Here is a 24,171-nt window from a genome sequence, read left to right on the forward strand (position 1 = left end):
AAAACTTTCCCTAGGGTAAAATTCAACTTATAGAAATCTGAATTTCAAGAGTTAAATGTAAAGGAAAGGTAGATTCAAACTACCCCAAATGAATGTTTCTAAGACACTTCTGAAATTCCAAAAAGGTTCATTAAAAACTGAATCATTCAGGTATTAAAAAAAGTCTGAGTGGAAAGGTACCTGGGTCACGATACATTACGGCACACAGGATAACCAGAGGCGGAATCTTTATTTCACAAGTTTCAAGATACAGTACAAAACGAATCTGTACATCTCTCTATTAACAGGATTTGTTTACACAATTATATTACACTTCACCAGCCTTTATACTGTATTTAATTAAATACAAAATAAATTTACAAAAAAGTCTACCATGGTGTTCCTTCCAATGCCAGCTTATGGTCTCTTAAAACTTCTCCGAAATATTCATAGTGGTTACACCTTGATCATAGCAACATTATGATTTTTTTAATCGAGAATAGTGTCAGCTTGTCATTCCAAATAGGAAAAACAGTGCATGTGAGATGACTTCCTGCATATAACCAAGACATCCTTCTCATGCACACAAAATCAGATTTTTACTTGTGCAAACAGTCACTTTAAAATACACATATTTTTTACTTGGGGTAAATATTCTTGAAATACCTAGTAGGAGAAATTTATCTTCTTTTCAATGACTATCACACATTTAAAAATCAGATAGTGCCTCAGACAATATGGTATTCAGAAATTTCATATTTTCACTTACATTTGAGAGCAATGACTGATAAAAAATATTTTCATGAAAATAGAAGTTTCTTTTGCTTTGATTATTTCTTGCACACTTCTAGTCATAATACTGTGCAACATATGTATATTAAATTCACTTTCAAAACAAATACAAGCTGTCATTGGGGGCAAACGGAGCCCATGCTGCTCTTCTTGGCAGGTAAAGGGGCTGTTTTATCTGAACCATTTTATTTTGAAATGTGCATGTGAAACTTTAGTCCAAACCTCTGTAAAGGAAGTTTTTTTGCAGATGTAGCTAGACAATAATATACATGCTACACACATCAAGAGTTGTGGTCTTCATTTATAGGCTTGGATGCATACTTCCAAAACACTGGTTTGAAGAACAAACATGAGGAGCAGAGGAGGGAAAAAAAAGCAAAAAAAATCTATACGAAATAAGTTTTCTTGAGGCAACAGCAGGTCCTTAATAAAGCATCAGATCATCACCAGATCACAGACAGAAGTTTCTAAAACTTCCCAATGGTACGAAGATAAAACAGCTGAGCAGTAAAGCTCTCGCCAATTAACCTTATGCACACAACAGTAACATGTCCTCAAAAGTATTAAGATTAATGATTCATAAGTTAATTGCATTTAAGTGTTAAATAATTAAATTTGAAAAAAAGAAAGGTTTTATTTCTTTGTGCCACTGAATATTACTCAAGAATAAGATAAGCCTTACTGAGAAAACAAAAAGTTCAAAAAAAAAGAAAAAAAGAAAAAAAAAACCCCAAACACCAATGCTACCTTTGCAACAGAAAATAGAAGCAAAATGAATAGTCTCAAGACTCCGAAACAGGTAACTAAGCCACAACCAAATGCATGAGACTAGCTAAGTAGAATACTACTGCGGTCATCACCTCTGAAGGCAGGCAGACTATAAAAGGGATCAAGAAATGAGCCACGGAGAAATGAAGCCACACTCTATCTGATAACTAAATTCTAACATTAGAACTCCTGAATCCTGGAGTTAGTTTAATGTCACTGACATTTAACTAGCTTTAGTTACTGTCATTTTATTCAAATGGATGCCATTTGATTAGGTAAGGATTGAGCATTATTTTAGGAGAAACACCAAACCCAGTTCCTACCTGCTTAGGTATCATGAAAAGGGACCAAAGTATTTTGAGACAGCCATAAGGATCGAGGTCATGAAGCCATAGGAACTAAGTTGTTTTAAATATACCATTCGAATTTCCAGTAGCAAAAGACCCAGGGTAAAACAGGAAGTGGAAGAAAGCCAAGGAAAAGATATTTGAATTATTATTAATAAAAAGGACACGGCAAGTGGTAAACTACTAGGAGATTTGTTATTGCATGGAACAGGACTGCCAGGAAGTTCACACTGTTAATGACGTGTTTTTTTCAAAGTATTAATAGAGGGAAGTAAAGACAGAGATAAAAATGCAGCTAAAGGAGAAATCAGGTGGATGGGAGAGAGGAAAAATGGAAGTTTAGTCAGCTTAGAGGTTTCAAAACTTTTAAATCTGTTAAAGCAGTTCCTTCGAAATGAAGCTTGGATGCTACTGAGGATCGTCCTGACTCTGAAGGGTTAGAAGAGTCGGTGTGGATGCAGACACGGACACATCCTACCAACGGCGCTCGCATCTCTTAAGTGCAAGAGAGCAAGCAAGTCTTAAAATTTACAAAAGCTGCTCCAAACAACATTACGTTTTGAGGGTAAAATTTCCTACCTTTCAGATATGCTTTTAGACACATGGTTCTCGCCATGACCGCCTCTTCACATTTGGAAGCAATTATCTGGGAGGAAAGTTTGTTTACCAGGTTTCTTATCATACTCTAAACACACACACACAAGCATACAACTTCACACTGACAGCCTTCATGTTCATAGACTAATTAAATCTAGTTCTAAATACAATCCCAACTTCAAGAACCAAAGTCTGACAACACTACACGTAATAAACTCTTCAAGATTTCGGGCGGATGGACGAGGGATTGTGGAAAAGAATGGAAGAATATACAGATTAACATCAACAGACGGAGCTCGGCGGGCCCAGAAAGCCTGCTCAGGTACAAATGTCTGACTGGGTACCGGCTGGGGGCACCACCATCTGACAATGACAAGAAATACAATTTAATTTTTCATTTGTATGACATGTGAAGTCGGCAAGTTTTCTTTGTTGTTGTTTTCCACACCGTTTAGCCAGACAATTCTGAAGTGTAACAGCCTTGACTTTCCTAGTGTTAACAGTAGGAGGGTGGTGAATATGATCGCTAAGCAAGCGGCTGACTTTCTACTAAAACTGCAGAAATAAAAACCTGCCTTAACAGTGCAGAACAGTATAAACAGGTTTTAGCTTTTCTCAACCACTGAGTTTAATGCATCTTAGACTCTGAGTTTTAGTATTACAATGGTAGTCGCTGTATGCCATATCTTGGCAATGACATTTTATACTTAAAGAATTCAGGAGGGTGCTGTCTTTTTGCAACAAGAAATGCAAACTAAATCAATCCTGGGAACAAATGCTTCGGCACTGGGGAAAGTATGTCTATGATCTTGGTACCCCATCCAGAGTCTTTAATGTTGTTTCCTAACTTTTCCCAGTTAGTCCATCCTCTGGCTTCCAGCTCAAGGCTCTGTATACTCAAAAACAAACAAGCGAATTACATTAAGTAGGTGGGGTAAATTCACACATTAGCTCCAGAAGTCGGTTCACAATGTTTTATATATATTCCATTCCAAAGAAATGAAGTTCACATAAAACTATTTAACAAGGCCTTTCAGTCTTGGAAGGAGAGAAGCGTGGTATGGAGTATGACAATCACCAATAGTAAGAAACCTCCTTACCCTTCCTTTTAAAATGACAAATATGCTGTACACTTGCATGTGGATTGGTAAAAGTTTCTGTTATCGCAGTTCTTAAATCCTTTGAAGACTTTTTTTTTTTTTTTTACTTAAAAGGCAAGTTCTATTTTCAGACTTTCAAATGTGTTAAGGTTAAACTTGTTAAGGTTAACCAATTGGGTTTTCCTTTTTATATAGATCAGTTTTTAGTGTCGATGCACAAGACCTTAAAAATGGTTGATAGAACTTATGCACATTGAGAGAATGACCACAAGGACCCAAGAAAGATAGCTGGATAAAGCAGACATTACTTTGAGGGTCTTGCATATGTTTCCAGAAAAAAAAAAAGGAAACCCACGAGAGTTGTGAATCAAACATTCAACTCAGTTTAGGTAAGAGTTACTTATCCCTGAAAATAAAGGCATCAGATTCTAAGCAGCTTTAGGAATTCAATGCTTCCTTGTGCCTCTTCCAGGAGGTGGCCACTGATCCAAAGTTCTACAGCAAATGCAGATGTTCTCAGTGAACAATTTCCTTGGTTGTCACCGATCAAGGCTGGACACTGTGGCTGTTACTGTGGTGGCTGTTGCTCTGGTGGCCCCTCCTGCTGCGGTGGAGCTGGCCGTGGCCCTGGAGGCCTGGGGACAGGCATGTCTTGGTGCTGCCTCTGCCTGTAAGCTATAACTGTTCCCAACAGCAACGCGATGATAGTCATGAGGTAAAGGTCCCACTCAGGTCCCAAAAGTTGGTCCATATCAAGTTGGGTGAACATATCCCGAATCTTAATGAGAATATAAAAATCATTATGATCACTAACATGTCAGAGAAGGAACTAGGAAAGTTATGTCACAAATTAGGAATAAATACAGAACCTATTAAAATAATTGGTTTTAGGAACATTTTACAATGTGTTTCTTTTTTAAAAAAAGGTTTTAAAAGACTTTAACTGAAACTCCAAAAAAAAAAAAAAAATGTGTCTCAGGAACTAAGCCATTATTTCATCGTGTTGACTATGTAAAGTGTCTAGCAAGGTTTCTTTCCAGCAGTAATCTAATGAACTAATTTCCAACTATTTTTCACAGAAAATATTTGAAAAGAAACTGGAGATAGGGAGCCAATGGAGGGCCAAGGGGGGAAAATCAGTATCTTGATAGACCTCTAACCTATTCGTGGTGATGCCACACCAGCTGAAGCTCGGTTCCCATGACAGCAGGGCTGTTTTATTACTTCTCTCATGTGACTGAAGATGGCAGGAATTCCAATGCTTAATAGCTGAATGAATAACGCTTTCTATTTGGGATTTAACTAAATATTCAATACCTGAACTGAACTTGAACGTAACAGTTATGTTCTTAGCCTATGACATTTTAATTATTCTGGCGTCGCTTAAGTTATTCCTGTTATTTTCTGACTGATACTTATTCACAAAGAAAGTAAATATGGGGTATAATCCTTTGCATTTAAATACAATTACATTAAGTCCCCATAATATATGTTTGTAGGCATAGATGCTAAATTTTTCTGAAAAGAAATTACAAGAAGCTATTAACTGTGTTTTCTAGGAGGGAACTGAGATGGGGATTTTGTTTCTCTGTACTGCTTGACTTTCTTACTATTAATACTTATTACCTGTTCTTTTTTAGTTGGACTATCTAGGTGGTAGGATTATGGGGCATTTTATTGTCTTCTTTATACTTCTGTATTAAAAATTAAATAAAGATATAATATACTTAGTATGTTGTACTGCAGACCAAATCCTATGCTCCCACAGTTAGCTTTTAATTAAAGGAACGGAGATTGTTTCAATCAGCAGAGGGTACAGCACACCCTGGCTCATGCTAGCAAGCAAAAAAAAATTTGGCATTACAGATGTATAGGCAATCAGGAGGACAGAGGCCAACATCCCCGGTCCCCTGGAGCCCTATATGTGGATCCCTCCATAGCAAGGGCCAGGGCTGCAAAAGAAGGAGGTGTCAAATTTCTCTTTTTTGACTACCTTTACATCTGTGCAACATAGGAGGGAACCCATTCTAGAAGAATCATCTATGCTGAAACCGTGTATCTGAAAATGTTTCAACTTGTTCTGAAAGATGTTAACAAAAGGTTGAAGCAGGATCCTTTTCTGATCTAGGATGAATTGCAGTTGAATAGCTCTTGTTTCTGCACATATTTTAAGACTTTCAGAGTCAAGTGCTGTATGTACCAGTTAATTTGTTATGAGGAACTACAAGTACTGAAAACAAAATGTAAACTGGAGGACCCAAGAGCACCTACGTATAAGTATTGTTAACAGAAGTTGGTAGTTTTAAAGAGAATGGCTAAATCATCTCCTACGTAGGTTCTATCACTAGCTTATTTAAATAGTTCGAGGTATTTTTAGAGAACAAAATCTCGGTGGTGTTTTTAACATGTTTCACTATCAGATGAATCTCAAGTACAAGAGGCTGGGGAGGTTCTCAGGTCCTCCTCCTTCCTTTTTTAAAAATTCTCTTTTTTAAGGGACTGGTATGAGTCACTTTTAGGCAGTCACCTGATTTAATGTTTACTGATTTTGGTTAACTACTGTTTCACATTGCCATGGGTCAGTCTCAGTTCTCCCTAAGCCAGAAAACTGCATAAAACACTTTAAGACTGGGAACCACTGTCAAATGTTACTTGAAAACTATAACTGCTTTATGGCTACATTCATCCCTCATCTGATGAGGTCTGCAGGTACTTCCCCTGCGGGAAGAAAGGAAGAGACCAGACACTTACAGGACACTCCTCTCCCCTCCCCTAACTTTTAAAATACACACCTCCAGACGGAGGTTACATCACTTGTAGTTTAACTGAAAGAGGCAGGGACCACTTACATTTGTTTCCCGTATGCACTGCAAGAAATAGACAATGCCCAGTTTGCAGAGTGCGAGGAAGACTGGTACTTGAGCATCTGGGCTGGCTTCGGCTGCCATGTCATAAAAACGCTTTGCAAGGTGAATATCCTATAATATAGGTAACAAACCAAAATTCATTTCTTGTTAAAATAAGTTAAAAATAATTATTATTTAGTTTACATATTAGGAAAACTTATTTTATCTTTCAAGTGTCTTTTAAAAATTTCCTTTATCTAAAGGAAAAAACCTAAGCTTCCATTGAGTAATATTTCTTTTATTGACTGATTAATTTTGAAAAATTTAATTGAAAAGTTTAAGACTTAACTTATATTCCCCCCAGTCCGACCTCCATCTGCTGTGCAGATATGTTGCCTACATTTTAAAACTTTCAGAGTTAAATGCTGCACCAGTGTTATATCTACAGAAAACACTGTTAACCCGGACATCTCTGGGGTGACCTGTAAATTGCAAGTTTATTTTTTCCTACTTAAAACTTTAGTCAGTGTAAGCAATTCCTGGTTTCAGACTGGAGCAGTGATCTGGGGTAGACATACTGCAGACTTTCCAAGGGACACTTGCATGGACAGTATTAAGTGACCTGCATTCTGTGTCTTAAATGTATTTCTGTAAAGGGTGAAATACGTCACTGTCAATTTTGGCCCTGGTCAGAATGTTCTGCAGAATGGGATGGTGGGCAATTTGAAAATTTCATCTGCCAACCTAACTTCTTCCATGCCCTGACTATTGTCAAAGAATATCAAGTTCCTAGGAAAGAATTCGTGAGACGTGGGAAAGAAAGCCTAAACATTAAAAATGACTTTTTTTCACATATTTAAATAAAGGCAGTTACTTTCAGCTATTCCCTGCCCAAGTACCTAGGGTGTGTCATAAGCTGGAAAGAAGAGCACCTTCGAACAATAGTAAGTATGGTTAGTGTCTCTGATTTAAAATATTTAACTGAATTTTTTTTGGACTGCCATATTTCTTAAAGATCATAACATGTGATTTTTATATTAGTCATCAAACACGTTAATTTTATTTTAATTAAAAAACGTTTCTGATAGAAACCAAGTCTGATTTGGCTGACTGATCGGACAATGAGAAGAGGCTTCAATACTATGTTATGGGGCAGAGACCCAGCGCATTAGCAAAAGCCAATGGCAACTTTCCCTTAGGCACATCAGGTCAGAGTAAGCGGTGTAAGGGTTAGTTATCTGGTAAGCCCTGGTAAAGCCTCTCAGGTACTCCTCCCAGAGACTGAGAAAGGGATGACTGCAGTGATCAGGGAAGACAGCCTTTTTGTAAGTCTCTAGATTCCAATTCTTTGCTTTAAACAAAACTGAAGAGGGACCTAACCAAGTTGTCAGGTGATAATTAAAAATAATTTTAATGACGTTTCTCTGATTTTTGGCATGTTATGGACTGAATGTTTGTGTCTCCCCCAAATGCATGTGTCAAAGCCTACCCTCTAATGTGGCATTAGGAGATGAGGGCTCTGAGAGATAATTAGAATTAGATGAAGGTTGAGCTCTTGTGAATGGAGTCAGCATCCTTCTAAGAGCCCTTAAGAAGCCTCCTACTTGCTTCTTGCTCTTTCCTCAGGTGAGGACAAAAGCAAGAAGACGGCTGTCTATAACCCAGGAAGTGGGCCCTCACCAGTCCCCAAATCTGCCAGCACCTTGATCTTCAACTTCCCAGAACTGTGAGAAATACATTTCTGTTGTTTAAGCCCCCCAGTCTATGGTATTACTATAGCAGTCCGAACTAAGACAGCATATAATTCTAAAGTAGTTTAAAGAATTAAGTGACCTTGCTATAATAAAATTCTTCCCATTCCCATATACTTATATACATGATAAGGCTGCAGTCATATACTTATACAAATAAAAAATAAAATTGATGTTAAATTGACTCACTGATATTTAATTTTTAAATGCTCCATACATCTGATTAAAAATGCATTTTCAATAATTACCCAAAAATGCAGAATTTTACCAAAATTTATACTATTGTGCTGACTTAATCAACAGTATATTAACAATTGATCAACTATAACTAATAAGAGCTCAAATTTTTTTCTTAATAAAACTTATAATCACAGGAAATAAAATTCAAAATTTAAATTTATATAATTATTTCAGATAAATACAGAGTGAGCAAAGATCTAAGCATAAAAAATATTACTTTATAAATCTATAGGAATAGGGGACTGAAAATATAAATTTAGGAAGAAAAGGAAAAGATGCAATTTGTAATTATAGAATTCGCTGTGTATTTTTTAAAAATTAATAATGGGCGCATCAAATTATTTAGGGTTATTTAAAATTTAAATTTAAATCAATTTAGAGTAATTTAATCATTTCATTTAAAAATGTTTGTATTTAAAATAGCTAGAACTTAGATCCTTTCAAACTTATGATGAAAAAATTTAAATGTCAACTTAAGAATGTACAAGATGATACAGTTTTTCAAAATTCTTTTAAGGGTACCCAGACCATGGGTCTAAAGAAAGTTAAACTTCAGTAGGAAGGATTAAGAATCAGAAATAAGTTTCTTAATAGCAAACATCGTAATTCATTTTAAAATACTTTAGAAATAATAGAATTTGTCTGAAGATGGAGAGACGGTTTCTCAGACAGGGTGGTATTAACAGAGGCAGCACTGCATTTCCATTTTTATGAGTCTATCTTTGGCTTTATATCCTAAAAATAGTAGTATGGATATCAATATGTATATGTGCTGGATGATGACAGAGATACAAGAACAGTCTTCTGAAGCATTATAAAACAGTTTCATAACTTAGTACCTAAAATCTGAGCACATTCCAAAGAAAGCATATTTCTATAAAAATGCAGACGTTTTCCCCAAATCACAATTTATATTAATCAAACATTTGTTTTGAAGCCAAGCTCACCTGTTTAATGCCTAGTCCTTTCTCATGCATATATCCCAGATTAAACATAGCTTGTGCACTGTGTTGTTGCTCAGATGCCAGACGATAATGAATAAATGCAGTCTCGTAATCTACGTCTGTGCCAAATCCATAGAAATGGTAGTCTCCAAGCTTAATTCTAGCCACAGTATAGCCTTAAACAAAAGTTAAATGCAAAATTGTCAACAAATAGTGTTTAAAGCACGCCAAACTGTTATTTCTCTTCCTGTTAACATGCTTACATAGAAAAGAATTTTAATTAATAGCGTACAAACTTTACGACAAATCCCTCAGCCAAGGTATAAATTCAGTTAAAATTCAAGCTAGAAGCGCTGTTCTAAAGAAGGCTTTGCGATAGGGAGAGATAAAACAAGGTGGGTGGTACCCCCTAGTTCATGAATAATACTCTTCAAATGAACATATGCTATTTAGTCATGTCATTTACATTTTAAATAGTTGAACTAGACCTTGTTTAGGCTCAAGAAGAGATAGGCAGACAATGTGGAGAGTAGTACGTGTGAGAAATAAATAATCAAATGAAAAGTAGTGGGGAAAAATTTAAATGTTTTGGGTTTCAGACTAATATTCTATTATACCACCTATTTAATTCTCATCTTATACAACATACTGGTCTCAAACTAAAACCAAAGAGTAAACCACAGCACGATGCAATGTCCAGTACAAAGATCTTGCAATTCAATTTAGAAACCCTGAAATCAGAACTTTCATTTTAAAAGTAAATACCAATCATGATGCAAAGAAGTTAAGCAATAGTTAGTATCTCTGCTTAAGGTGATCAATGACGTGATTTAATTTTTATGGGAAAAAAAAAACAACAACAACAATAAAGAAAGGTCCCTGGGTGAAAAGCTAATGCTTTAGAATTAAGCAATCACTCACCTTGAGAGGCAGCCCTGTTCCAGTGTAGCAAAGCTCTGGGATAAGTTTCGTTCTCACCTACGATGGTTGCTTCCCCTACAGGGGAAGATGTGACACAAAGCAGGCACTTAAGGAAAGCCACTAGACTTTTAGGCTTCATTTGCAAATGGGTAGATATGTGGAACATCATTTAAACAAGAACTGGGGTGTAACAAATATTAAATGAAAAAAGGACTGTACTGAAATTAAACAAGGATTAGAATTAAATACTGACTTTGAAGGAATCATTGCATTTAGGACACTGCTTCCTGAAATGTGTTTTATCCACAGAATAATAAGACTGAAAAGTGAACCACTTCCAGTAATCTACAATCTGCTGGAAAAACAATGTTTTTGTATCTGCTATATTTTGAAAAATGTATTTATTGAAAGCAGTTAATTTTATGATAAAGGTCAAATCTATCTCTACTGTCAATTCTATAAAACTAACTTTGAAGAGCTAAGGTAAAATAACTTAAGCATGGGTGGTAAATTCTATTTACAACATTAAGACATTTCTTCGTGGATTTATTCTTAAATGGCTTAGCCCGAAGTGAGCCCCGGTAGTCCAAACCCAAGGCTTACTCTGGTCGAGAATGAAGGCTGCATTGCTTTGCGCCACCTCATAGCCCTGCTCGGCCAGCAGGAGGTACTGGATCACGGCGGCATTGTAGTCACCATCTTTATAGCTGTTATAGGCCGTCATGAGCCTCTCAGACCAACGGCCCCGTTCACACACATTCTTAAACAACTGTGAAAACAGGAAAGAAAAAAAAAAATAGGAAAGATATGCCAGAAAATCATTTTTCACTTTGACTACGAGGGATTGTTAAGCATGTTCTGTAAACGTCTGGCAGTTTTATTTATTAAATATATATAAAAGTCTGAGATATGTATTTGAAGCTTTCACTTAAGTCTTTAGAATAGATTTATACAAATAATAGCAAATAATTATATACCACTTATGCTGGCCAGGCACTGTGCAGTGTGACTTATGCATAGTACGTATATTAACTCGCACAATCCTCCCATGAAGTCCACGGGGAAACATTCTATGTGGTAAGTTCTATTAATAACCCCACTTTACAAGTAAGGAAACTCAAGCACAGAGTGAGTTAGAAACTTTGCTAAGCAGTTACCAATATCATTCTAAAGTACCAATTAGGAGAGAGCTAAAGAGGAAAAGCTCCAATTAGGAGATATTAGCATTCGCCTCTGCAACATTCAATTAACAAACACTTTTCTGAAGCTTACTATGTCTCAGATACTGTCTTACGTGCTAGAGAGACTGCAGACAACAATATCTGTCTTTATAAACACTGATTCTAATAGGGAGGGACAAATGAAATACATAAGTGTGATAGTAACACACAGACCCTCAGTCTTCCCTCAGTATTCCAATGCTAGTAGGCTGAGTCTGTTTCTACTCTAGAAGAAATCACACAAAGAAAACCAGAATTAAAATGGTAGATTTTCCTACTGGCCAAGTTAATTTTCCGTATAGAAGCTGGTATAAAAGCCCTCACCTCCACTGCATTGTGACATGATCGCATCACTCCTGTGCCGCTGGCATGCATCTGTGCTAGGTTATAGAAAGCCAAGATATGGCCTCCCTGGGAAGCTAAATTAAAATACTTCAGAGCCTGTTTATAATCCCTCTTGACTCCGATGCCATCTGTAAAGAAAATCACATAAAAAGTCAGGAAGTGTCTTAAGAAAGACTGAGCTGAAGCATCAGAGAAGTCTTTTCTGGGAATAAAACTAAATGAAATTCAGAATTCTTACTCAGGAAAGATGTGAATCTTATTAATACAGATCTGTATATTAATACATATTAATATAATTTACAATAAAAAAACAAGATGTACAAATCATTGAATTGGAGGAACATTAATCAGCCAGAATTTGACAGCTCTCATTTCTATAATATAATGACATCCTCTGGGAAACAGGTAATTCAGGTCTTCGTGTATCCATCATTAACGCCAATGTTACTTACTATAGTACATAGAGCCAAGCTGTAGTTGCCCATCCACCCAGCCTTGTTCAGCAGCTTTCTGGAAATACTTCAGTGCCAGATCATAATTCTATAGAAAAAGAGGTCACATGATCATATGATGAGCAAGCTCAAAAGGCTGACATACTTGGAAGTTAGGAGAGTCATTCATTGAAAAGAATTAACAAAGCACATTAGAATACTGTCAAAGAGCCATTAAAAGGACTACTTTCTAGTTTTTTGTATTATACAGATGGTAATACACTTTAAGTCATAGAGGGATTAATATTTAAGACTGAAAAAAAGCAAGTAAGAGTTTTTGTGAAATAATTTGTATGTCTACTCCCAGAAAGCATAAACAACACCAGTGGAACACAAAGATGAGATTTAAGGGACAGTCCTGTTTCCTATTAACCAACCAATCTTTTTTAAACTTCACTTTTTCTAATACTAAATAAGGATAATTATTCTCTCCTTATTTGTTCCTTCCCTGCATTCATATCAAACACTATATGATTATTAGATTTCAAATATCCTATATGTCCACAGAGAAAAACTGAAACAAAAATCACTACTGAACTTCAGTATCCTAAAATGACCAGAAATCAAAATAAGATCACATTACTGTCTCTTGTGCTAGAGAATGAAACCCAGCTTAGTTTTAGGTCCACATTAAAAAAACATACTGCTTAGATCACATAGAGAAGAGGACAGCGATGAGAACCCAGGGCATCCAACGTGAGGAGGCAGCACAGAGCATGAGAGCAATGGCCCAGGAAAACCAAAAGAGCTCGCAGTCACAGAACTCCAGTGAGGAAAGAGTTCAAGGGATACAGAACCAAAAAATGCCACCCGGAACTGACATTTAGGAGGTTCCTGGTGACCTGTATAAAGCGGTTACATCAGACAGAAGCCTGACTGCTGAGCTAAGGAGTGAATGTAGCAGCTAATACAATCCATTCTTTGGAGAAATTTGGCTTAGCAGTGAAGAGCCACAGAGAGGAGAGGCGGGGCTACAAGGACAAAGGGCAGAACAGAAAGCTTTCCTCCTCATAAGTGGGAGAGACTAGAGCATTTTCTTAGGCTTGAGTGAAGAAGGGAGATGCTTCAGTCTTGGAGAGATGGCAGAGTGGGTAGGGTAGAGAGTACAGATGGAAGAACGAGAAACAGCTTCACACCTTCAGAAGAAGGTGCCAGAGACAGAGCCATGCTACCAAGGCAGTTGGTGTGGCAGGTATAGGAGGAGGGGTGGCAGGGAACCGAAGTCAGAAACAGGAAAAGGTTTAGGTTTGGTTATGATGGCTGACTGGAATGGAAGCTGGTTAAGGAATACTTTCCTACCCCGCCAGCCGACTGCTTGTTAAAATCAGAAAGCAAGATGGAAACTTACAACTTGAACTCCTCTCCCGTAGAGGTAAGCCATGCCAAGCCCACTCTGTCCAACCGGGTTGCCCTGCAGAAGAGACCAAAGAGTGAAAGGATTCATTGAAAAGTAGGCAAGACTAAATGGCTGCAAAAGAAATAATTTACAAGCATATTCAAAACAAGTCTTAGCACTTTTTAATTTAAAAAAAAAATTTCTCCTTCCCATCAGGCTAAACATAACACTGAGTTTTAGAGATCTGAGGACTTTCAATAATTTGCCGAAAAAGAGTAAATACTAAATTCATTAAGAATTAAATTTTGGTGACTTACTTTATGACCATCTGCTCTATGAATTTAAAATATAAAACATGACTAATGTATTTCATCTTTTTAGGCTTAAAAGTAGGTCACTTTTGGGGGGTAGTTTTTCACTGGTAACCTCCTTCCCCAATAGAGAAGGAAGATGCCATGGGGCAGAGTCAACGACCACACCGTAACGGCAATACTGGAATTGGGTGGCAAAGGTATGCTTATTACCAGAGTGTCACAAACCAAAGATAAGCATTGTTTTGAGACCTGAAAGAGAAAAATGTAAAATTCACCTGAACTTAGAAGGACAGAAGGCATCTTTAAAAAACTGTCACAGTGCTCCTTTGGGAAATACTCAACTGACATTTGGAACCACAATAAAATATAGTTCGCAAAGAGACAAGTGCACACCCTGGAGGCATATAGGGTCTTAAGTATTCATATGTTGCTTTCTCGGGGCCAAAGAAAGCCTAAATTGTGTATTGTGAGTATAAAAAGTACCTACTTAAGAAAGTTTAAAACCTCAAGCTGCAGCACATACAAGGTAAATTATGTAACTTTCAATTCCATTACTAAAATCAATATTTCCCTGATCAGGAAACTTCTCAATGATAGAGAAAGGCTTAATAATCTGATCTCTAAAAAGAATAAATTGCTTTTCATTGTTTTATTTCCTAGTCAATTCATTCACATGAATCATATTTATGTAAATGATTTCAGTAATTAATGGCATGAGTTGGTTATAACTAATCCTTCAATATAATAATAAGCTTATTTATTAAAAAATAATAGTAATATGGTACACATTTCAATAGAGTCATGAAGTCTTACCATGTCAGCAGCTTTCTTGAAGTAGTGAAGAGCTGTCTCATTACTCTGAGGCACAATATCACTTCCCTCTGAATACATCTGGAAAACAGACCGTAAGTTTATTAAGACTGATAACCTGCTCTCCAATCTCATCTGATTCTGGTTTTTGATAGGTCTCATGAAACCTTTCAACAAAGTTTAAAATTCCCCATAGGATATTTTAGAATTAAAAGCAAAACTTTAAAAGTAGACATTTTATATTATTATATATTCTGTCATACCAAATTTATGACTTAACCTATATACATAAATAGGTAAAATCAACTTACAGATCTCAGGAGAAGACAGCTTTAACCCCAATATGAATCTTTTTTCTCACTCTATCTCAAAGCAGTTAAATGGTTGGTAAATTGCTTTGGATCTGTGATTAAATGAGGAAAGGAGAGCTGGCAATGTCTGCTTTCCTTTCTCCTCTACCACTACTTTCTCCTGGATAAGATACAGGGTAGGTCTTAAGTTCAGAAAAAGAAATAAAAGTTTATTTTATAAGGTTTCAAGCACCAAATGATTAGAGTATCATGTATGGAACATGATAAAGGACCGAAAGAAAGAACAAAATGACTAATACTATTTTCTTCCATGTACGTACTGAGGAAATGACAAAGGATGTCATTTTTGAGGTTGGGCTAGTTAGTAATTCAGAGCAAAAACTCAAATCGCTCAAATAAGAAGTTCTCAAATGCTTAAGAGAAACAGTGGGAAATACCGATGTCTATGCTGTAGCAGCTGAAATGTCTAAACATAAAGTTCTCGGCCCCAATTAAAACATGATCATGTGGCAAAAACTGACTAGATTGTTCTATTTGTAAAGACCTTTGAGATACATTCTATCTAACTCCAAAATCTTAGGATTTGGTCACAGATGAAAATACCCATTGGTTTACACTGTATTAGTTTTCAAAATAATGAAAAAGGAAATTATGAGACTGTGCCATAACATATGGAATTTATTCATTAAGTCTTTAGATTTAAATGTTGCCTTGCTTGAGAGAAGGACTGCAATGAGAAATGGGTGATGTTTATCACATTTAAGACAATTAAAAGGTCTGCAGACAAATTCCAACTAAATCTAATTGCTTCTACTCAGCAAGGAAGTTAACAGGCAATTATGACAGACTAGCAAAGACTGCAAATCCCTCATTATTGCGTACAATACACAAAAAAGTAGGAGCTCAGACAGCGATAGTTAATTTCAATGGAAAATTTACATAATGATGAGCAAATGCTATGTCATGTCTAAGTTGCCTAGGAAAATGCCTTCGAATAGCATTGCCTTAAGATACAATAACCTTGCACTGGAAATTTTATTTCGTTTATTCTTGGTAAATTATAGACTCTGAATATAGTATGTACTTATTATGCAAACACCTCTTGCCATTATACAACACATTCACAGGATGTACAGTACCTTTCCCAAGAAGGCCATAGCATGGGAATTGCCAGCATTAGCTGCTAAATTGAAGTAGTCAAATGCTCTCTGTAAGAAAAGAATTAAGATAATTAGTTTTTAATAGAGTCTGCCCCTGGCTTTTAACCAAAATAATTATTTCAGGGACATTTAAAAAATCTTGTCATATTGCAGTATCTCTGTATAAGTAGACGGCAACATGACATCTATTGTTTATATCCAATCCACCACTAAGTCCTGCTACTTTTACCACCAAACATCTTGAATCCACCTACTATCCTCCATTACCAAAGGTCTAGTGTAAGCTACATTATCTGTCACCTGAACTTCTGAAATACTCCACTCGCTGATCTCCCTGCTTTTAGTCTTGGAGTCATCCAAAGAGACTGCTCTTACATCTCGACATGCTGGTCCTTATGGCCCCACGAAGTGCTGCAGGGAATATACTGACACGAGCACACACTGTCTCAATACTGCTTCCTCTCCCGCTCTGCACTCTGGATATACCCGCTCAGTTCCTTCCTGCCTCAGGACCTATGCACATATTGTTCTTATTGGCCTGGAATGATCTTACCTCCAGTCTCAACTAAAATATCATCCATCTCTCCTCAGAGACAACTGCCACCTCCCACTCATTAAGCTGTCATTGGCCCCTTTAATTATTTTTAGTAATGATGATCACAATTTATTACATATTTTTTTGGTGTGATCATTTACAAAATATCTAATGCTTCTATTAAACTTGAAGCTCTGTAAGGATTCAAAGACCACAGCCATTTTGAAAGTTGTCAAAATGCCATCTGAATTTAAAAATAGGCATATATATTTGGCATAGTTTTGGTAATAAGCATATTCTGTTATGACCAAATTCTTAAAGTTGATGGGATATGGTATATGAAATAACCTTAATTAGAATACTAACTGGCATGGTAGAAAAACAAAGTTTTATGAGTCTGACAAACATTTATTGAGAACCTACTATGGGCTCGGCACTGTCAGGTACTGGGAATAAAAGCGGCAAACAAGGCAGATAGTTCATGCTCTTTTAGACCTTATGTTCTAGCAAACAACTTAATTACATAATTAACTAATTTACAATAGACAAGGGCCATAAGGAACACAGGTTTTCAGAGATCGGATCTGTGGTACATGACCTAATCTTGCAGTGGGGCTGGGGGCACAGGCGGTATTAGAAGAGATACTGGAGTTCTGAAGGATGACTAGGAATCAGCGATGTGAAGAAAGGAGTTGGGGTAATATTTATTCTAGACAGAGGGACTAGCATTCTAGAAGCCCCAAGAGAGGTTTTTGATATTTCAAAGACCTGAAAAAAGGTCCCTCTGCCCGAGACTCAGAAAGCAAAAGGCTGGAGAGGTAAACAGAGGCAAGTATAGGGCCCTGGAGGCCATGTTAAAGGTTCTGATCTTTAAACGGCTGGAAATTGTGAGCCACTCAAGAGTTTTAAGCAAAGGAACCACACGACCAGATTTATGGTCTACAAAGACAGGCTACTGCTTAGGATATACAAGCAGTAGATGATTCATACGAGTGATGGGTGTACTGATGGTTAAAGAAGGAAAGAGATGAGTGATATTTAAGACATAACGCAGAAAAAAGTGACTGGATATAGATCTGACTCCTATAGTTTTACAAACAATGAATTTTCCTCGGTTCTTTGCAATATTTTCGAATAGAGTTTTAAGACATACGTCAATCGCATACCTATAGAAAACAAATACATTGTGTGTGAATTTATATTTGGAAGCATTGAGAACTAGGTTTTACAATTAAAACCTTTCCCACCTCTATGAGGTGTAACCACATTTCTATTCTTCAGTTCCTCAGAGGTTAGTGAGATCTTTTCACTAAAAAAAGTTCATTTGTGATAGTCATCTTAATAACACAAGCTTGATACTATCACTGACTTAGCAAAAAAATATATCTGAAGAATTACTTCTTCCTATAATAGGAAGTGCAAAGCCCTAGGAACAAGAAAGTTACCTGATGATTTTGTTCAACTCCACGCCCCCCATGCAGATGCAGTTGTCCCAGACCGACCTGAAAATTAACAAAAATTGGCAAAAGTAAATGGTAGCATCTGAAGTATAATTAAATTAGACCAAAAAGAAATCACTTGGTCATAAAAAAGTTTCTAACTCAAAAAATTAAAGATTTAGTTTTAACTCCTAAAGATATCATGCTACGTTAACCTACATTGTTTAAAAACTAAAAAAGTCTACTTTTAATTATAAGGTATCCTTCTGAAATGAAGGGGAAACAAAGGCATTTTCAGACAAACTAAAACTGAATTTGTCAGCAATGAATCTATTCTAAAGGAAATATTAAAGGATGTTCGCTAGGAAGAAGGAAATTGTCCTGGGAAGCTTAAAGATGCAGTAATAAATAAAGAACAATGGGAAGGCAAAATTCTGAGTAAACCCAAATTATATGGACTGTATAAAAGAATATCTTGTGGAGTTCAAAATATGTAAAATTAAAACACATACAGACACACTCAAACCAAAAGAGGGTAAGAAAGGAGAGAAAAGGGAACATGGAAAAACAACAGAAAGCAAGATAGATAATTTAAACCCAAATATATCATTAATTACTCCAATTAAGACTGTCAAAATGGATAAAAAACAAAACCATATGATGCTTACAAAAGACATACCTTAAACATAAGAAGCCTGAAAGTACAAGACAGAAAAAGTATTCCATGTAAATACTAACCAAAAGAAAGTAGCATAGCTATGCTAGTATCAGGCAAAATACAATTTAAAGCAAAAAACATTTCTAGAGATAAAGGAGGACATTTTATGATATAAAAGTTCAACAGAAAGATAACAATATTAAGTTTGTATGCACTCAACGTAGCCTAAAATATATAAATCAAAACTGACAGAACTAAGAGAAGAAAGAGACAAATCCACATTGAGAGTGGGAAGTTAAAACAATATTATCTCAGCACTGGGCAGAAACAGCAGACAAGTTCAGTAAGGATTCAAGAGATCTGAACAGGATTAAGAAACATGACTTTACTGACACACACTTAGAGCACTACACCTAACGAGTGCAGACTTTGTATTCTCTTTAGCATACAGATTATTTGCCCAAACTGACCAAGTGATGGGGCATAAAGAAAGTCTCAAAAAATCTCAAATGAGTGAAATCATACAGAGCATATTCGACCACAGTAGATTAAACTAGAAATCATCAACAAAAAAATAGAAGTAGAAAATCCCCATGGAAACTAAGCAATTCACTTCTAAATTACACATGGGTTGAAAGAAATCACAATGAAAATTAGAGTAAATATAATGAAAATATGACAGTGGGAGAACATGTTCTATCAATATCAAAATCTACGAAGCTATGAAAACAAGACAGTATTGGCACAAAACACGTAGAAGAATATGCGCAAAGCATGACTTGCAGTAGCCCAAATCTGAGAACAAAATGGATAAATAAATTGTGGGATTTTCATACAATGAAATACCATATAGCAATGCAAATGAATGAATTACAGCTACATGAAAATACAGGGGTTAATTTCAGAAACATAATGCTGAGCAAAAGAAGCTGATACCCAAAAAAAATGCTGTATGATTTTTCTTCTTTTACATAAGATTTGAAAGCAAGCCAAACCAATCTACAGTGTGAGAAGTCAGCTCAGTGGGTTACCTATGGGGAGGAGGGAGGAGTTAGTGATGAAGAGTTCCGAAGAGGGGCTTCTGGGGTGCTAGTGATGCCCACACAAGAGGCTCACTTGGTGATAATTCACTGAGTTGTACACTTCAGATTTGTGTACTTTTCTGTATTCATATAATAATTCAATAAGCAAAAAAAAAAAAAAAAAAAAAAAAAAAATGATATACTATATCACACACACATGGTTTTTTTTAACTTGAGTTTTTCACTTTATACATTGAAATCAGCTTTCCACACTAAACAGTATTCTACATAATTTTTAATGCACAGAATTTCATTTTTACAGTGTCATATTTGAACTAATAATTCCCTAACACTGGGCATTTAGATTGTTTTACATTTGAACTGGTCTCTAATGTAAAAGAAAGATGTTTAATTGAACAAGATAACTTTATTAAAATTTACATTACCTAAGATTTGAATTTGTCACTGTAGTTTTTTTCTTTTTTTAAGTTAACACTCCCTCTTGTTAGTTTTAAAATTTTTCTTAAAAAGTATCTATTACTCATCTCCATATATTTCTGAATTGGAAAGAACTGTAAACTTAATAGAAAAAAACTTGGATGTTCAAGTTTTCCTTTTTATTATACCATCAAAACCACCCATAAAAACGACAAATTATATATGCTACTTTGATGGATATCATACATTTACATTAAACGAGCCTACTTCTTGAACTTGAGAAAATCATGACCTAAGATGAGCAAAGGAAACATGAATAATAAATAGCTCCAAAGAGCATCTAAAATTCCAAATGTTCTAGACTTTTTGTTTAGAGAAAATGACAGTTTTGTCCTTGGTGACTCCATCAAGAGCCATCATCATCACGGTAATGCTGCTCTATTCAAGCAGTGGTTTTCAACTTGGGTGCACAGTAGAGTCACCAGCTAGCTTTTAGGAACTGTGAGTGCCTAGTCCATATCTGGGATGAATCCAAACAGAATGTCTTGAGAGTGTGGGACTAGTATGTGGCTACAAATGATGTAGCTAATAATTGCTAAGAACAATGAAAATGTTAAAGATATAAGTGTTTGCCCTCAGAAACTTTAATATTCAATGCAGTAAAATACTCCATGAAATGTTTAAACACATACCTGCGCTTGTACATCACCTTTTTCAGCTAGAAACTGGTAATACTGAATCAAATCTTCTTCTAGCATTCCACTGTTCATTCCTGGATTTTCCACCTCGTCAGGCAGCCGTATTCTCTGTACTACTGAGCCTCCTGTCAGTGAGATATCACTAGCAACTGAAACAGGGAAACAAGGCAATAATGTGGATAAGTCAAAAGAATTGTCCCACAGAGAGAAGTACAATTCCAGCTGCCAAATGTTGACAGACACTATGTTACAGAAAACTGTTCCTATAGTGGTCTAGAGTACATAATAGTAATCTAAAGTAAATTCAGTTTTTTTCCAAAAAATATGTAAGAAGTGGAACTCAAAGCAAAAAATTTTTAAATACTTCTTAATCAACTAGAATAAAGATGATTCCACTTGAGAGAGCCATTCATGATATTTCAAGTAGTACAATAAAAACAGATGTATTTAAAATTGTTTGTTTTGTTTGTTTCATTGTTTATTTCATAAGGTGAAAGGCAGAAAAAGAGATACCATGATTGGCAACAAGACGATAATGAGTCAGTGCGGATTCACAACTCTGGAGGACTCCGATGCCAGCCCAGTAACGGTAACCCTGTAATACAACTTTGAGTGAGAAGACGGCAGTGTCACATGCTTCAGTGGCATTCTTGTTGGAACGAACACAGCTAACCATACTCGGAATGTAATTTTGCTGTCTGTTGACCCAAGTACACTACTACCTCATTTATCCTGAGTTTTAGGTTATGAGGTAATTTATTCAGCAACTTCGACAACCAGAAAATAGCTAAGAACTAGGAAATAAATAATTAAGTTCCTACAGCAATCAAAATAGATGCCATAAACCTCATGTATGCAGTGTGTGCAGTTCGCCTATAAGAGAAAATTACTTAGGCTCTTGCTTAGAACAGATATTCTTATTTTAGACACAACTTTATCAAAAATAGGATAATCTTCCAAATTAGCAAAGAAGCAGTAACAAATGAGCAAAATAGGGAAGACAAGAAACTACTAGAGGCAGACCAGCAGTAAATGAATTCAGAATAGGGGGGAAGATAGCTTATTATAAAAAGCATAGAACGGAAATTAGAGCTCTCTGGAGTCCTTTAGCACAGACTCGAATAACTTTATAAACTTTAACAATCCTTAGGGTATTACTGCATAACAACAGGACAAAAGTCCAAGCTCCTTGGCATGGCATACGGCTGTTTATGGGACTCCTGTCTACCTACCCTGCTGATGAACTACCTGGCATTCTACTCTCCAGCCACACTAAAGTGCTCGTATTTCCCTCTTGCTGCTGTCCCTTTGCATATATTGCTCCTGCTGCCTGGACACCCTCTTCTGCTTCTTCTATTCACTCACTACAATCTATCCTTCGAGAACCATTTTAGCTTTTTCTCTCCTCAGAAGTACCTACTTCAATCCCCCACCTTCCGATGCCAGTGTGGGTTAGGCGTCTTACGAGGTGATTCCATGACACTCTCGTGCTGTACTGTGAAGTCTCCTTACTTGTATCTCCCTTTCTAGATTAAAAGCTGATTGTGGGCCAGTACTATAATTCATCTTTGGAACTCCGATAACATGTACACAATAACTATTTTTGGAATATAAATGGGTAAAATTATCTAGGACCACCCAGTTGGCCAGAAAACTAGACTTTCCTTTTTTATTTTTAGTCTTTTATCCCATCAATGACAACCTATAGACTCTTCTAGATTTGGGCTGTTTTTTCTGCTTTCAGTCTGATTTCTGCTCGACCTAGCTTTTACATTACTGTAAGAATTAATTTACATATTTATTTGAAACATAGAACATATGGTAGCTAGAGGTGGCATGACTTATCCAAAGTCAGTTTATACAGTAGAAGGCAGATTAAACATCTCAGCAGAAAAGAATTTAGTGGACAGAGTCTACATTTTATCACTAAGCTATTTTAGTGATCACTGTTATCAAATAACACATAAGAGATACAGTAATGAATGAACTTTATAAGATCACTGTTTCTTTGTATATTTAAGTCCTTCATCAATTTAAATGTAAAATCTATGATAACCGATCTAAAAAATAATTCTGACAATTCCCACTCACAAAAAAATTAAAAAGCCATTTATGAGATCTCTATTTTAAGGGAAATCAGCCAAATTTAACATTTTCATGAAAAATTATGCAATCTACCAATTTTCATTCACATGTAGATTAACGTGCTATATCCATTAATAAGAATTTGAAGAACATTCAACTGAATATTTGGTCTTAAAGAACATAAGTAAATCTCAGTCATGAAAATCAGAAAAGCTGTGGTCATTTGTTAACCAAAAATACTTCTGCTACTTGATGTTACTAGCCTTCCCTTAGGTCTTACTTACCAAAACCATGTGGGCTATTAGGTTGCCCCCAAGAGCTCCGAAAGTGTAATAGACAAGAGCCTGTGAATGAACAAAAGATGTTTAACTGAACACAGTCACATACATATTTGCCCAATTCAAACTGTAGCATATAATAAAGGTTTAATAATATTACCTTTGCCTGACTTGAATTAACACCGAGTCCAGAGGCATAGAGAAAGCCAAGAGCCTGAAATAAAATGATAAAGGTAAGAATTCTTCTGTTGGTGGAAGTTTATTCAGGACAGACATAGTTTATGAACTATGAAAAGATGCAAGAATCTTTATGCTAAATGATTTGAACTGCTGCAAGTACGTAAAACTGTGGAATTATCCTCAGAAATGCATTCAAGGTTTTATAGAACATATAATGAAATACAACTTTAATCAAGTCAAAGTGTTTAACTTGAAGATTAAAGGTAATAAAATATTAACTAGAAAAACAAAGCTGAACATGAACATAACATTTACTTGATCTTGATAAATAGCTATTATGAGAACAAAACAACTCCTACATCATTACATCAATGCAAAGGGGCATACACAGTGAAAATGGATACGAGACTGCCAAGATGAACTAGCCCAGAAATACGAAGAGGCAGCAACAGATCAAGTTAAAGTGGTTAAGGAAGAAAGGTCACTTTACAACGCTAGAGCACACTATTTTCTAAAACCACTCAACCAACCAAACAATGCATTGGTAAGGTTCTACCCTTTGTCTC

At 36.0% G+C, this 24,171-nt stretch overlaps 1 protein-coding gene across 1 annotated transcript in view; it reads right to left on the reverse strand.

The window, feature by feature from the left end:
- Window positions 1-210: 210 nt before the first annotated feature.
- SEL1L (SEL1L adaptor subunit of SYVN1 ubiquitin ligase) overlaps window positions 211-24,171 on the reverse strand; it is a 46,851-nt gene continuing 22,890 nt past the window's right edge. Inside the window, exons 7-21 of the mRNA XM_039883971.1 lie at window positions 23,586-23,639; window positions 23,432-23,491; window positions 21,576-21,657; window positions 21,057-21,211; window positions 18,253-18,309; window positions 16,252-16,320; window positions 14,805-14,882; window positions 13,690-13,752; window positions 12,303-12,390; window positions 11,830-11,978; window positions 10,889-11,054; window positions 10,286-10,360; window positions 9,368-9,540; window positions 6,433-6,561; window positions 211-4,361 (exon numbers count right to left, since the gene is read on the reverse strand). Coding sequence (XP_039739905.1) covers window positions 4,152-4,361; window positions 6,433-6,561; window positions 9,368-9,540; window positions 10,286-10,360; window positions 10,889-11,054; window positions 11,830-11,978; window positions 12,303-12,390; window positions 13,690-13,752; window positions 14,805-14,882; window positions 16,252-16,320; window positions 18,253-18,309; window positions 21,057-21,211; window positions 21,576-21,657; window positions 23,432-23,491; window positions 23,586-23,639 — 1,608 coding nt within the window. The 3' untranslated portion in view covers window positions 211-4,151. The remainder of the gene's footprint in view (window positions 4,362-6,432; window positions 6,562-9,367; window positions 9,541-10,285; window positions 10,361-10,888; window positions 11,055-11,829; window positions 11,979-12,302; window positions 12,391-13,689; window positions 13,753-14,804; window positions 14,883-16,251; window positions 16,321-18,252; window positions 18,310-21,056; window positions 21,212-21,575; window positions 21,658-23,431; window positions 23,492-23,585; window positions 23,640-24,171) is intronic.

This window comes from Pteropus medius, unplaced genomic scaffold, assembly GCF_902729225.1.
Source record: "Pteropus medius unplaced genomic scaffold, Ma_sr-lr_union100, whole genome shotgun sequence".
NCBI classification, from domain to species: Eukaryota; Metazoa; Chordata; class Mammalia; order Chiroptera; family Pteropodidae; genus Pteropus; species Pteropus medius.